At 34.9% G+C, this 14,570-nt stretch overlaps 1 protein-coding gene across 1 annotated transcript in view; it reads left to right on the top strand.

Moving 5' to 3' along the window:
* Positions 1 to 14,316, top strand: part of N (neurogenic locus Notch protein) — a 203,564-nt gene extending 189,248 nt beyond the window's left edge. The window contains exons 23-34 of the mRNA XM_085946764.1: positions 65 to 2,137; positions 2,255 to 2,496; positions 3,040 to 3,278; positions 3,639 to 3,839; positions 3,986 to 4,154; positions 4,396 to 4,606; positions 4,733 to 4,913; positions 5,497 to 5,608; positions 6,836 to 6,967; positions 7,965 to 8,103; positions 9,054 to 9,236; positions 9,372 to 14,316. Coding sequence (XP_085802890.1) covers positions 65 to 2,137; positions 2,255 to 2,496; positions 3,040 to 3,278; positions 3,639 to 3,839; positions 3,986 to 4,154; positions 4,396 to 4,606; positions 4,733 to 4,913; positions 5,497 to 5,608; positions 6,836 to 6,967; positions 7,965 to 8,103; positions 9,054 to 9,236; positions 9,372 to 9,568 — 4,079 coding nt within the window. The 3' untranslated portion in view covers positions 9,569 to 14,316. The remainder of the gene's footprint in view (positions 1 to 64; positions 2,138 to 2,254; positions 2,497 to 3,039; positions 3,279 to 3,638; positions 3,840 to 3,985; positions 4,155 to 4,395; positions 4,607 to 4,732; positions 4,914 to 5,496; positions 5,609 to 6,835; positions 6,968 to 7,964; positions 8,104 to 9,053; positions 9,237 to 9,371) is intronic.
* Positions 14,317 to 14,570: the final 254 nt, after the last annotated feature.

The following is a 14,570-nucleotide window of genomic DNA, read 5'->3' as shown; positions in this document are numbered from 1 at the left end:
GTCATATGAATGATGGCAAGTTTCTATTCTGCGAGAATTATAAATGTGTATGTTTTATTTACAGCTGTGAAACCAAAAGAGCTGTGTAACAATGGGACGTGTGAAGATATCGGAAACTCTCATAGATGTCACTGCTTGGACGGCTATATGGGATCGTACTGTCGCATTGAAATCAATGAGTGTGATTCAGCGCCTTGTCAAAATGGTGCCCACTGCAAAGACATCATCGCATCCTATCAATGCCAGTGCTCCAAGGGCTTCCAAGGACAGAACTGCGAATTGAATGTTGATGACTGCCAACCCAATCCTTGTCAGAACGGAGGAACTTGTCACGATTTGGTCAACACTTTCTCGTGCTCGTGCCCTCCCGGTACCTTGGGAATCATCTGTGAGATAAATGTCGACGATTGCACTCTGGATTCTTGTCATAATAACGGAACATGTGTAGATAAAGTGGGCGGATTCGCTTGCAAATGTCCGCCTGGTTTTGTTGGACCGCGATGCGAAGGTGACATCAACGAGTGTCTGTCCAATCCTTGCTCTAATCCCGGTACCCTAGATTGCGTTCAACTTGTCAACGACTATCATTGCAATTGTAAAATGGGACACATGGGCAGACATTGTGAAACCAAAGTCAACTTGTGCGCTAATTCGCCCTGCCAAAATGGCGGTGCCTGCTCAGCCGTGCAGACCGGAGATCATTGCATCTGCACTGATGGGTTCTATGGTAAAAATTGTGAATTTTCTGGCTATGATTGTGATTCGGATCCCTGTTTGAATGGAGGAGGCTGCCGAATAGCTGATGGAGGGGGCTACACATGTGACTGTCCTCTCGGCGTCTCTGGAGTCAATTGCGAAATCGACACATCAAATGCTTGCCACTCAAATCCTTGCAAAAACAGCGATGCTGTCTGCAAAAATAAGCTCGGAGATTACATCTGCTACTGTCCACCCATGTGGTCGGGAAAAAGCTGTGAAGTGTACGATCCCCAGTTCAGAGGTGGCCTCGGAAGACCCCTCATCGCGGGTTCTAAAGGAGCGTCCGTAGGTAACAGCTATGATGCCGACTTAGAGTATCAGCGAGAGCAGTGTATCAAACGAGGCTGTCGCGAAAAGCAAGGCAATCTGCAGTGCGACGAAGAGTGCAACACATATGCTTGCAACTTCGACGGAAATGACTGCTCTCTTGGAATCAACCCGTGGAGGAATTGCACAGCTCCCATAAACTGCTGGGAGGTGTTTATGGATGGAAAATGCAATCATGTGTGCAACAATGCGCAGTGCCTCTTCGACGGTAGAGACTGTGAAAAGTCTCTGTTGCCGTGCAATCCAACATATGAAGCTTACTGTCGGAAGCATTACGCCAACGGCCACTGCGATTATGGGTGCAATAACGCTGAATGCAATTGGGACGGCCTTGACTGCGCAACTAATGAACCTCCAGATCTGGCCGAAGGGTCCATCTCTATGACCATCCTGATGGACATGAGAACTTTCAAAGCAAGCCTCATGTCTTTCCTGAGAGAGGTGGGCCTGCAGTTGAGGACCACCATCAGAGTGAAGCAGGACGAATTCGGCAGCGATATGATCTACCCATGGAAGGGCTCCACTGGCACGGGTCTCCAAGACACCGTCTTTGGCCGCAAACATAACATCGTTTCCACTGAACGTGCCGGCCAATCCGGAGTAAAAGCCTATTTTGAAATTGACAATAGAAAATGTACTGAGAATCTTGATGCCGATTGCTTTGCGTCTGCCAACGAAGCGGCTGAATTTTTAGCCGCCTCTGCTGCTCGACACTCTCTGTTGCCAGATTTCCCCATCTACCAAGTGCGAGGAGTTGTCGGGCCTCCCGGAGATGACAACTTCGAGCAGCCAGCCAATCCCACGTACGTGGCTATAGGGGTTATCGGCTTCTTGGTGCTTGCTGTCATCGCCGGGGTGCTGGTCATCTCACAAAGGAAGCGAGCTGCAGGAATCACCTGGTTCCCGGAAGGGTTCCGGAGCGCTGATTCTGGCACTAGGAGACATTCCAGGAGACGTGGGCCGGATGGCCAGGAAATGAGAAATCTAAACAAGAATAACTCCATCGCTTGCATGGACGTCGACATCAACGGTGGACATGGAGGACATATTGGTGAGCATGCCATTGTTTTTATTATGCATTTTAGCAACGAAATCTTTATTGAATTATTTTTAAATTTCATTAGACCTGGACTATAACATAAAATAATCCTATTAATTCAATGCGCAGGTCACAGTCAGCAATGGTCAGACGAGGAAGATTCAGCGAGCAATGGAGCCCCTCGAGCAAAGAGACCTCGCGGTCCCGGAGACAACATGGGCAATGCGGGAGGATATGCATCTGACCACACGGCTGTTACGGAATATGAAGAACCCACCGGCGCCACTGGGCCATCCAGGGTTTGGACTCAACAGCATCTGGATGCGGCTGATTTGAGGGTCCCGCCTAGTATGATGACCCCACCCGCTAATGTGAGTCCAATCACCTATGCTTTTCAAAATGGATTCATTGTGATATAAATTAATGTATTTTGCATTTTTATGAAGTCAATCCTATCTATGAAAATTGTTTTATGGCTATACAATTTTTAATGCAATTTTTATGCAGGTAATATGTACAAAGTAATCTAAGGATATTCTGGTTGATTGGTTTAATGTCTTGAAATTTACGATAAAATCAGTTTTACATTTATTATATACCAGTACATAATTGATGCATTCGCAGTGGAGTAGTACACGGAATGAATGCTTCTAAATCACAGCCACAGATTTGAATACCACAACTTGATCAAATTGACATATTATTTTTTAATGTGTGTTTCCAACCAGAGTATGGTGTTAATGGGTTTAGTGAATAGCTAATAAACATCCCTCAGAGATTCCAGAATAATCTACACTCGAGGCCTTGAAGTATTACTATTATATAATTTATTACCCTTTACCAGTTAAATGAAATATACCATATTCATTATTTTTACCATAAAAATATTCATTGTTCTTTTTTTTTTCTAACAGCACGATGGTTGTGTGGACATAGATGCTCGTGGCCCTTGTGGAATGACTCCGCTAATGGTGGCGGCCATGCACGGAGGAGGGGGGCTGGTGTCGGGAGGGGCTTCCGGGTTGGATGCCGGATCATCTGACGCAGAAGACGAGCAGACGGCTCAGGCCATTCAGGATCTGGTGGCACAAGGGGCGCAGCTGAACGCAGTCACTGATAGGACTGGAGAGACCAGTTTGCATCTCGCTGCAAGGTATCAAATTCCTTCCATTTCTTTTAAATAATATTGTCTATGAAGTTTGAAAGAAAGTTTATGAAGTCATATTATGTAATTACTTTACAATAAAATAGAATAAAACTCTGTCTCTCTTGGTTTTATTGTTAGTATTAATAAATCGACGATCGTGTTTGATTGTCAGTTTATTATATTGGTAGATAATTCATTATTCAGCCCTCATAGTCCAGTGTGTAAGGCAGTGACCTTTCATCCGGGGGCTTCGGGTTCGATTCCTGGTCAGATCACAATAATGTGATTTTCTCAAAGCCTGGGTGTTTGTGATTATTTCACTTGTGTTAATAACTACACTATTCTAAATATTTGTGATTTACATAGATACGCCAGAGCTGATGCAGCAAAGAGGCTGTTGGATGCAGGGGCCGAGGCCAACTCTCAAGACAACACGGGCAGAACTCCGCTTCACGCTGCAGTGGCCGCGGACGCTGTTGGAGTTTTCCAAATCCTCCTCCGGAACAGGGCTACCAACCTCAATGCAAGAATGCATGATGGCACAACACCACTCATATTGGCAGCTAGGTAAGCATCTTATACAGTATTGGTTGGTTTGACCAATATTCAATAATTAATACTACTCGAGGATTTCCTTTTAATAGGTACACTGTAATGATATTTTAGAGTCTCATATTATCTTAGTGTCTTATAACGATATTCTCATATTCCAGATTGGCAATTGAGGGAATGGTGGAGGACTTGATTAATGCGGATGCAGATATAAATTCTGCAGATAACAGTGGAAAGACGGCTCTTCATTGGGCTGCTGCAGTCAACAACGTGGAAGCCGTCAACATCCTGTTGGTCCATGGGGCCAATCGGGATGCTCAGGACGATAAGGTATTTATGTCAACTCTTTATTTTCCATTATCTCAAATTCACCCATTTGAATCATTATAACAAAAAAAACTTTGTTCACCAATAAAATATGCTGTCCTATATGACAGTAAGTATTTATTTGTACATTTTCTATAAAAGTATGACATTTCATCGAAGAAAGTTTAATTATTTAGTTTAAAAAAGACTTCCTATTTTGTTATATTGATCACAGCTAATTGACGTGATGTTTGTTTGTTCTCAGGATGAGACGCCGCTATTCTTAGCGGCCAGAGAAGGCAGCTATAGTGCGTGTCGAGCGTTATTGGACGCGCACGCCAACAGAGAAATCACGGACCACATGGAGCGCCTGCCCCGAGACGTGGCCACTGAGCGAGTTCACGAGGACATCGTAAAACTCCTCAATGAACATGCTCCACGGGCGCCTCCCCATCATCACCACCACGCGCTAGTCGGTGAGTCCACTAATCAAACTATTTTGTGTATATTATTCAAAACCCTCGATCAATTAGAAATACCAACAAGAGTCTCAATCAAACGTGCCCCATTTCTTTATTTTAATGTTGCTTTATTTTTTACAGCGTCTCCTAATCATCATCAGTTGATAAGTCACCCGACGGTGATCGGAGGCAACGGGGTGACGGGAGGTAAACAGAACAAGTCGAAGAAGGGCCGGGGTGCCAAGGCGTCACCCACGAGTCCATTGGAAGGGATGACTATGCAGGATGCTGCTGCAGCCGTTCAGCATCAGCAGATTAGAAGGTACTTATTCTTGGTTTATTTGTTTGAAGTTTGTATCTTTAAATTCATTATATCGTCTTCATAATTTTATGAATACAACTGTCTAACTCAAATGCAGTGCGATGTTGGAAGGCAATAAATGATAGTTAATTAGTTCTTTTGACAGAAAAGATTACATATTCGCCTCTTTTGTCCTGAACACAAGCACATTCACCCAAACTGGCATTTTATTTTTGCTTACATCTCGTGAATATGATATTCATTACATATTTAGCATATTTCAGAATTATATTTTTTAGTGAGATATAAAAAAAATTGTGTTGCAAACTTGTTTCTGATTTTATTACACTTCTTCCCTTCATTCGCCCAATTATTACTGCTACATGCTCCGTTGTGTTCATTTTAAGTATGTGAAAAAGAAATTGATTTATATAAATTCCACTGTTTTCATTAAACTTTATGAACATTTGCATGATATCATACTGTGTGTATTTTTGACTTGTTTAAATATTGTAATTCACGTTCGTCATCTATAGGTAGATATCTACTGTCAGACTAGCTGTGTAATAAATGTTGACTTACTTACTCATTTTTTTTTCTCTAGAAAACCCAGTGTGAAGAAGAATAACAAGAAGACGGGACAAGAAGTTATTCAAAGCGGAGAATCCATCGGGTCGAGCCCCAGTCCGGTCGAATCACCGCTTAACAATATTCCTGTAAGTTTATTAAACGTAACCACATGCTTATCATTGCAAACACCAACATAAAAAGATTATTAATGCAGTTTGACATTTATTGAACAAAACGAATAGTAGTAAATCTATAAAATGCAGTGGTTTGACATATTGTTGCATTTCAAAAAGTATAGTCTGGATGTAATGAATGTAAAGTAGCAATGTTGCCGTATTATGTATTGTTTTCCTGAACTGCCAATTATGCAACAAGTATTAGTATTATAATGAGTGGGGGCTCATAGATAAGATATTTGGGGGTGCTGCGGTTGATTAAAAATAAAAAAAATATTTATTTGGATTATATTTTACTATTAGCATCAAAATTAAATATAAATTATTAATTATTAATAATTATAATAAAGAAATTTGCATAAATTGCTTGCAGAAATAATTTTTAACAATGTTAATAAATCATTATAGCTATATTTCTTTCCTCGCTGTGGCGGGCGTGCTCACGTGCGATGCAGAAACGGCGAAAGTATATTCGTCTATGGGCAAAATACTGAAATTGGACTGTCTGACCCGCAGTACTGATGAAGCTTGCAGCTGCGAGCCCCGCTCCTCGCGCCCCCCTTTGTCAACTCTAGCAAAATCTATCGGAAACGGTGCTGTGCAAAATCAAGTACCTGCCGCAGTGTATGATAATATTATTGGACATTGGATGTATCGGTGCGAGGGCGAGCTTATCACACACTTAAATTTAATAATATTGATATTTTTGTATAATATACATAAATTTATGTATATTATAATATTACATTTTTTCTCAATTTGCTTGGGGGTGCTGCAGTTCCGCAGTGCATATGGACGAACTGCCACTGATTATAATTACATCATCCTCTAACGTAAACTTCACACAATCCCAAACAACCTTTTTTCGGGTGACAGATAAAAAGAAACCTTCTGATTTACAATTGTTTCGAAATTCAAAAAATAAAAACAAAGAACAAGCTAGAATGATTGGTGGACACAGCTTAGAAGGTTTTTATGGATTGATTTTTAAAATGATTAAATGTGTTGCAGGAGGGTAATTTTTATTAAATACTAGTTTTTTTATCATGGGATTGGTGAGTTTTGCAAGATAGAATGACATTTAGTTTGTTTAACATATCGATTTTTGCATTTGGCCTTATATATTCTTATGTATTCCTAATGTATTTATTGAAATATGTCAAAATATGTAATAATGTTTGATTGTTTTCATTTCAGTATTTTGCCAATCAATTTGAAGCAGCTTCATACTACTCGAATGTGCGAGCTCAGCTGCAAAGCATGGCTCATTTGGACCATTTGAGTTTGATGGGTAACAAGCAGCCGCCCAGTTATGAGGATTGCATCAAGGTGATAAATTTTATAAGATTATCAATGACTTTTCTTGTTACCAAATAAAACAATGCACTAACTCAGTGGTCGGCAAACCGACGTCGGGAAAAATTGGCGCTTAACAAGAAGTCAAATTTGGAGAGACACTTTACAACTAAACACGTCCTGTCACGTCATTTAGCACTAAATATCCTGTTGGTGATACAAGAAGAGTGCAGTTTAGGAACTTTATAAGAGTCAAGAAAAAACAAGTTCTGTATTTAATTACTGAATGCAATCTTCCAACAATGTTAATATTGCAAGTTTTGTAGTTAGTAAAGAGATTTCTAAGAGAGGATATCAAGAGTAAATTGACAAGTCGTCTTATTGATGAGAACCTGGAACCGTAAACAACAACATATAAACCTGACTTACCCAAACTTTCCACGGAGATGCAAGGCCATTACTCACATTAAGTGTTTGTCAGTCATTGTCATGATTTAATTTTATGGATACCATACTTACACCCACGGTGGCCGCGCGGCTTGAGCGTTGGACTATCACGCCGTGGGTCTCAGGTTCGAATCCTGGGTCTGGCAAGTACACATATTGTTTTTCAATTTGTGTGTGAATCAGGGTATGGTAGGTTGAGCAAGTGGCTGACATCCATTTCTCGTAAAAAACAAAATCTGTTAATATAAACCTCTACTTTGTGGAGGCCCATATGATCCTGTTAGGATCGGACATGGTCAGAAAAAAAAAATACTTACAATTTAATTTTTAACAATAAATTATTTCATTATTACGTATGATATCAGTGTACCTATAGTTTAATTAAGACTTAAAAACTTTAATTAAAGTTTATTTAGTTCATAAACAGTGTACCTACCTATGTAGTTTGAGTTGAAGAAATTTGGCTCTCAAAAGAAATCTTAATATCGTTGTACTGTTGATATTTGGCTCTATTGACTAAAGAGTTTGCCGACCACTGCACTAACTGAATGTTTATTAATAATGTGATTTTTATTATTTTCAGCCCGGCCAATTGCCTGGTTTGAGTTTAGAAGTGTACAATGCGGGTGCGAGAGGTGTTCCACCGACAACTCTGTCGCCGCCGTACTCAAATCATTCACCCACCCACTCCAATCATACCAACTCTCCGCAGGCGTATATTGGTAAGTTGTTCTTCTCACCTATCAGTACCTACTGTCACATATGATTATTGTATACGATACTCCCCAGTAGGTAGACTCTGGCAACACAGCTCAGTCCAGAAATATTATGTCTAATCTACGAAATTGTCTTCATACATTATTGTATTTTGTATTTACAGTAAAACTCAGTTACGGGACTGGAAATCGTAAAAAAGTTCGAACTACGAAATGCAAAATGGATGGTAAAAATATAGTAAAATTAAAAGTAAAGTTTTGATTGTTCGAAATCGCTAGAATAGATTTTATTTCCGAATTAATCATGTTCATATTGACGGGGTTTTATTATTTATTTTGATTTGGGAAATTTTGCAATTAATAGGGTTTGAAAAGTGAAACAATTTAAAATATGAAAACACTATTAATTAATAAACCAAATGTCCATAAATAAAATAAAAGTAATATAACTTTGCAATAAACTCTAAAAGTATCATTCATTTTGTTTCGCATTGCAAAATAGAATCTACATAGTTTACCCTGCACCACTGTATACTTATTGTGTAAAATTTGTTGATAACAGTCAAATAATCTGATCATTTGTGTGTGATTCCACTCCTCATGACGGTTCCTAGTACTATGTGGTACATGTCAGAATAATTTCGGGACTTATTTTCCATAATAATCGGTTTTACCAAACAGTTTCCCCTTTAGGTATCTTCAGGCATTATGTATATTTATTTATAGTATCTATTTTAATAAATTCAAACTTTCAATTCAATTCGCCTGTATATTTTTAAATGTGTATTTGACCCAATGGCTTGGGAAAATTCGGTTAACAACCATTCCCCATAAAAAAGTCGGTAATATTAACCTACACCCTGTGGAGTTCCATAGTCTCCACAAAAATGATAATTTACTTTCATATTGATATATTTGTACCAGATAATTGATTATCATTTTGGTGGTTTGTGCAGGATCTCCTTCTCCGGGTAAGTCTCGGCCGTCAATCCCAACAAGCCCGGCACACATGGCCGCCTTGAGGGGAGCCGCGCAGCAGAGATTGCCCCCCGCGCCCCCTCCGCCACTGCACAACACTCAGCAGCCTTATCATACGCACAGCCACTCACAAACGCACCTTGCTGCAGCTACACCTGGAGGTTTGTACTTTTCCTGTGATGTGTTTCAGCTTCTAGCATATTTTATGACTATTAATTTTTATGAATATAATTTTTAAAAATATTATTTCACGCATGCTTGATATTGCAAAATTTAATATGATTATTTTATTACAGGATTGTACGGAGTATGGTCGTCTGACACATATCCAACGCCATCTCCAGAATCTCCGGGCCACTGGTCATCGCCGAGTCCACAAACCCCGCTCACGCAGAGCAGCCCGCACTCCGATTGGTCCGAACTCGCACTCACCCTCTCGCCCACTGACCTCAGACAGACAGATAAAGGACCCACAGAGGCGATATACATTTGACAAGGAGACAGCTGATTATCACATAAATAAAAGTTGACAGTGCAACAATGTGTTTGTTCCCGGTTCAATTGACTGTCCATGCTTTGTGTTCACTTGTAAGTGCTTGGATATATAAACTAGTATGCTAGTATGATGGAATCATTGAAAAACTCGCAAGTCTAGATACACACACAGTACATAAAATTAAAATTATTTTTATTATTGTCATGAATTTTTGCCTCATTTATCAATTTGACAACTTGAAAGTTGTAACTAATTAGTTATTACATATTTATTATCAGTTAAACATTGCTAAACGTTACTATATATATATATATTTTAGATTTGTGGTGATGCATTTTTAGTGTATTTTTTTTTACTTTCACTGGAGTTATAAATTTCATTGGTATAAGTAGACCAGGAAACTACTCTTCGAGAAATGATTTTACTAGAAATAAATTATTCCACGTTACAATAATGCAATTGGATAAACCTATATAGCTTTTTGAAAATAAGTCTGCGTGTTAAACAGGACAATCGGGAACAAAGCATTTGTCAGTGAAATGTGTTTTTAATAAACAGCCAGACTGCTCATTGGTTTTAATCTCCCATTATGTTTTGATTTGTCAGAAGATGAATAATTGACTTTGGTAAACAGACGCACATACGTGTTGTGTATAAGTTAACATTATGTGTTCACTTTGTTGACAGTGCCGTGGTTTCACTATGCATTTAACTGTGTCATGATTTTATGAATAGCAATAATTTAAAGCACTTGATTGTAACGCACTTGTAATCTGAATGAAGACTCATTTTGTAATTTGGACATTTTTGAATCAATGTATAATATTGATTTTTGCCAATTTTTTTATTATTATGTAATAGCAAAGTATAATGTTAAAACGCCATGACATTTTATAGTTTCTTTTACAAATTTTTGACATTCGTAGAGAGTGATCTGACAGTGTGATAATTATACAAATTGTTGATGCGTATAGCGTTTAGATAACAATTCTATATATTTAAAATGTTTTTTTTTGGTCATTATTCTGCAAAAATAATTTTTTTTGAGACATTTCTCAAAATACTTATTTGTTGTCATTTCAAAAATATTTGATAGTGCAAAATCAAGTATCATCTGAGTATCAACACATACCTAAGGGGGATGAAATAGATAAAAATATATTTTTTGAAGACTGCACGGCTAATGATTTAAATGGCATGCATTTGGCAATTATTATTATATGAAAAATATACAACTTGGAGTGTAATCAATTTTTTTAAAATTGACATACGCTGACATTAAGTGATATTTAAAATACATTTATATACTTTATAATAATTATGATTAGTTTATATTGTCACATGGTCTCAGTTTTTTCTGTAAAATATTTTCCTATAATATTAATTTTAAGTTGTCGTAAAGACTACATTATATTATTTTTCATGAATTACTTACATTGTCAAAAATCAGTATAATTTCTAATCAAAAGTAATTTTTATATTCTGATTTATGTAATCATTTTTTTTTTCTTTTAACTTATTGCGAATTTTAGAAAATGTATTGAAATTAATTTTTAAATAATCGAATTAACTTTTTGAACATATCTTTAAAATTATATCAACAGATTATAGTAGCAGTACATTATATCATTTATTACTTTTTTAATGTTTTTATTCTGTATATCAGATATTACTTTAAAAAAAATAGTGTCTTGGAAAAAGACATTTGTGTGCTTCCTGTTAATAAGGTAACGTAATAGAAAATAAATTAATAAATTTTCTACATGGAGGCATACTATGCATACAAAGAAAGTCGAATAAGAAATGCTGCGAAGTAGTGCCATGAATCACTGGTAATCAATAATACATTTTTTGGATAATTTATCAAACGGACGATAGCATAACAAGTTTGTGCATTATGAATTTATTTGTCCATTTTCCCAATTAATTCATTTATTGATGACTAAAATACATACAAATAATTTGTTCACTCATAATTTTATCAAAATTCATAAACAGTCTTAAAACACTCTCAGCATTTTAAAATCATATTCTTTTGTTATGTATATTATGCATTCATGTTTTTTGACATATTTTTAAGGTTAGGCTTTAATGTTTTTTTTTTTTTTTATAGTATATAGTTTTTAATCGAGCTATATCACGGCGACCATAGATTTTGTGCCTTTTTCGTACGCTGGAAGCTGTCTGGTGTTGCCAGAATATATAACTCACCATAGACTGTGTAAATAAAATATATTTTTTAATCCGGTTCGAATCTCTATGATAAAAAAAAATACTTCTGGATAAACTAATAATATTGACAATACTTAATATTAACCTGTATAATATAATATTACGTTAATTATGGTATTTCGATATCCTCTCTATCTTGAAAAAAATATGATCTATTGACATGGATTTTTAAGAAAATGGACCTACTAATATTTTTTTAGTAATTTACACTACATTGTTTACAGAATGATTGTATTATTTTGATTAACGTAATGTCGTAACGTTCAATATTATTATTTTATGCTATTGCACATTTATAGTTGAATGTGTACCTTTCCTAAGAAAATACAATACATTTTCTTAAAGACTGTAGAGACCTAACATTGTAAAAATTGAGTGATCTCACAAGATCTGAATATTATAAATCAAAATACAAATCAACGGCTCCTTTGTAAATAAAAATATTTTATTAAAAATGTTTCTTGTGATAGTGTATCGCATAGGTTTTTTTAAAAAAATAAATGTATAATTTAGTTTTAAAATTATATTTTAAGGACACAATAAAGTGATTGAAAGTCGCAATTGTACTTTTGGTTACTCGATAACTGTATTTATGCATGAGTTTTGTTTGAATTGGACATTGCCCTTTGTCGGTCTGTCAACAGATTTTTTTTTACTGAAATGTATAGAAACAATAATAATTTTATTCCTATTTCAATTAATAATTAATAATTATTTAATTCTAGATCAAAATGAACTATCCGAACTATAATTAAGGTGAATGTTTAATTAATGACAATGTTTACAGACACTTTTTTTTATATAATGTATAAATGCAATAATTCAGTTTTAATTTTCAGTGTCAAAAATAAGCAGCTTTTTTAAACATTTAAGAGAATAGCACTTGTTAAATTAATGCTAGTGTTAGTTATACTGATTATTGTAATTGCCTCTTCTATGATTTTATATTCAAATAAATGTTGTATTTTTTTTCAATTTTAGTAAACAATTCATTACACGGGATGTATAAGATGTCAATAGGTATATCCAATGTTCAATGCGTTGGGGATCTGATCGATTGGTGTACCTAGTGTAATTTGGATGCTAACTTTCAAAAGGTACCTACCTAAGTATATAAAAAAAAAGTTTTACATCGACTTAAATTTTTGTATCAAGAATTTTTTTACGATTTCTCAGATTAAGAATTTAAAATATTGTCTACTAAAGCGAATCATTATTTAGTTGAATTCTAAATAAGGTAAAATATAAATCAAGGTGTTATCAAAATTATCTTACACACTGGATGGTACTGCTTTTGTAAAACTTGAGATCTAAATTACTATGATCTGAATATCTTTTAATTTATATTTTTATTAACTGAGGTTAATCTCTCTCAAAGAAATGGATACTTATATGAATTAATAAATATATGGATTACCTATTGACGTTTTAATACTGAGTAATAAATTGGACACTGAGTCGTTGAATCAACCTCGGAATAATTTGTCTGATAAATAGTTAATAATATATTTGACAAGTATTTTTATGAAATAAATAAATAACAGCAATAGTATTATAATATTGAGGTCCATATTGATTATAGCTAATGTAACAAAATCTGCATTTATTGTATTATTTTAAGGGTACAAATTTTTAAATATTTATTAACATAAAATTTTAATCAGTCTATTCTTCAAAGACAATCTTAATTATTTAAAGTTGTGTTTTTCGTTTGGCAAAGTTGTGATTTTTAAAAAAAAAAAAAAATATTTCGATCAAGAAGAGAACTGATAACTTTAAATTTAATGTTGTATTGAGCAATAAAAAATGACAATTTTCACATTGAATTCGTATTTATTTGTAATTACTCTACAAATTTAATTGAATTGATTATTAATTTATACAATGTATTGAAGTAAATATTGCCATTCGTATTTTACGAGAGATTTACTTGCATCAAGCAGGTAGTAAATATTTAAGAGATTTTATATGAAAATATTTAAATTGATCTTTGGTGTACCTATGTAATTGAATTTTATTAAATGCAGTTCCTCATTTTATTGTATATAAAAAAAACAATTAATAAATTTTCAAACTAAAATATTTCTTTGGCAATATTAATTTCTCTCATCACAAAGTGAAATCATGATCAAATTATTTTTTCCTACAATGTTAAATATCGTGTAATTGTTTGGCTTTAGTTTTTATAAATATGTAACCTGTCATTTTTTACATGAATCTGTAGGCTAGGTACATTATTTTAGTATGATTAATTTTATTTTAGGTAAAGTAATAAATTCACTCTGTCAGGATTGTAAAATATCTCAAATTTTTTTGAAAAGTAATTTACCTTTTTTATTAATTGATTACTTTTAGGTTTAAGTTTATTTTTTAGGTCAATAAAATATGAATTTCATTTTGAGATAAGTATTATGGTTATTATTGCGGTTGAAAATCTTTAAAACATTTAAAATCAATATTTGTTTATGTATTTTTATGAATGAGTAAAAATGAAAAATAAAGTACTACATTTAATTTTAACATGTGGTTTTTTTCTTTGAATCAAATGTCGGTAAAAATAAACCCTTTTGTCATAAGATTTTTCCCTCACACAACTACACTTCCCCGCCCAACTAAAAGTAGTCCCTCAGTTGGTATTTGGATTAAGTATAAAAAAATAATAGTTGGTAAGTCTCGAAATTATGTTATGGAGTAATAATTGCAATTTGAAGCTTGACATGCCCTTTAAAATCAGGCATAATGCTGAAGTTTGTGTACTTTATGTGTA

This window comes from Rhyacophila brunnea, unplaced genomic scaffold, assembly GCF_057557595.1.
Source record: "Rhyacophila brunnea isolate RB1 unplaced genomic scaffold, BYU_Rbru_1.0 scaffold_2, whole genome shotgun sequence".
In the NCBI taxonomy this organism is placed as follows: domain Eukaryota; kingdom Metazoa; phylum Arthropoda; class Insecta; order Trichoptera; family Rhyacophilidae; genus Rhyacophila; species Rhyacophila brunnea.
This window is presented reverse-complemented; position numbering and strand designations above follow the sequence as displayed.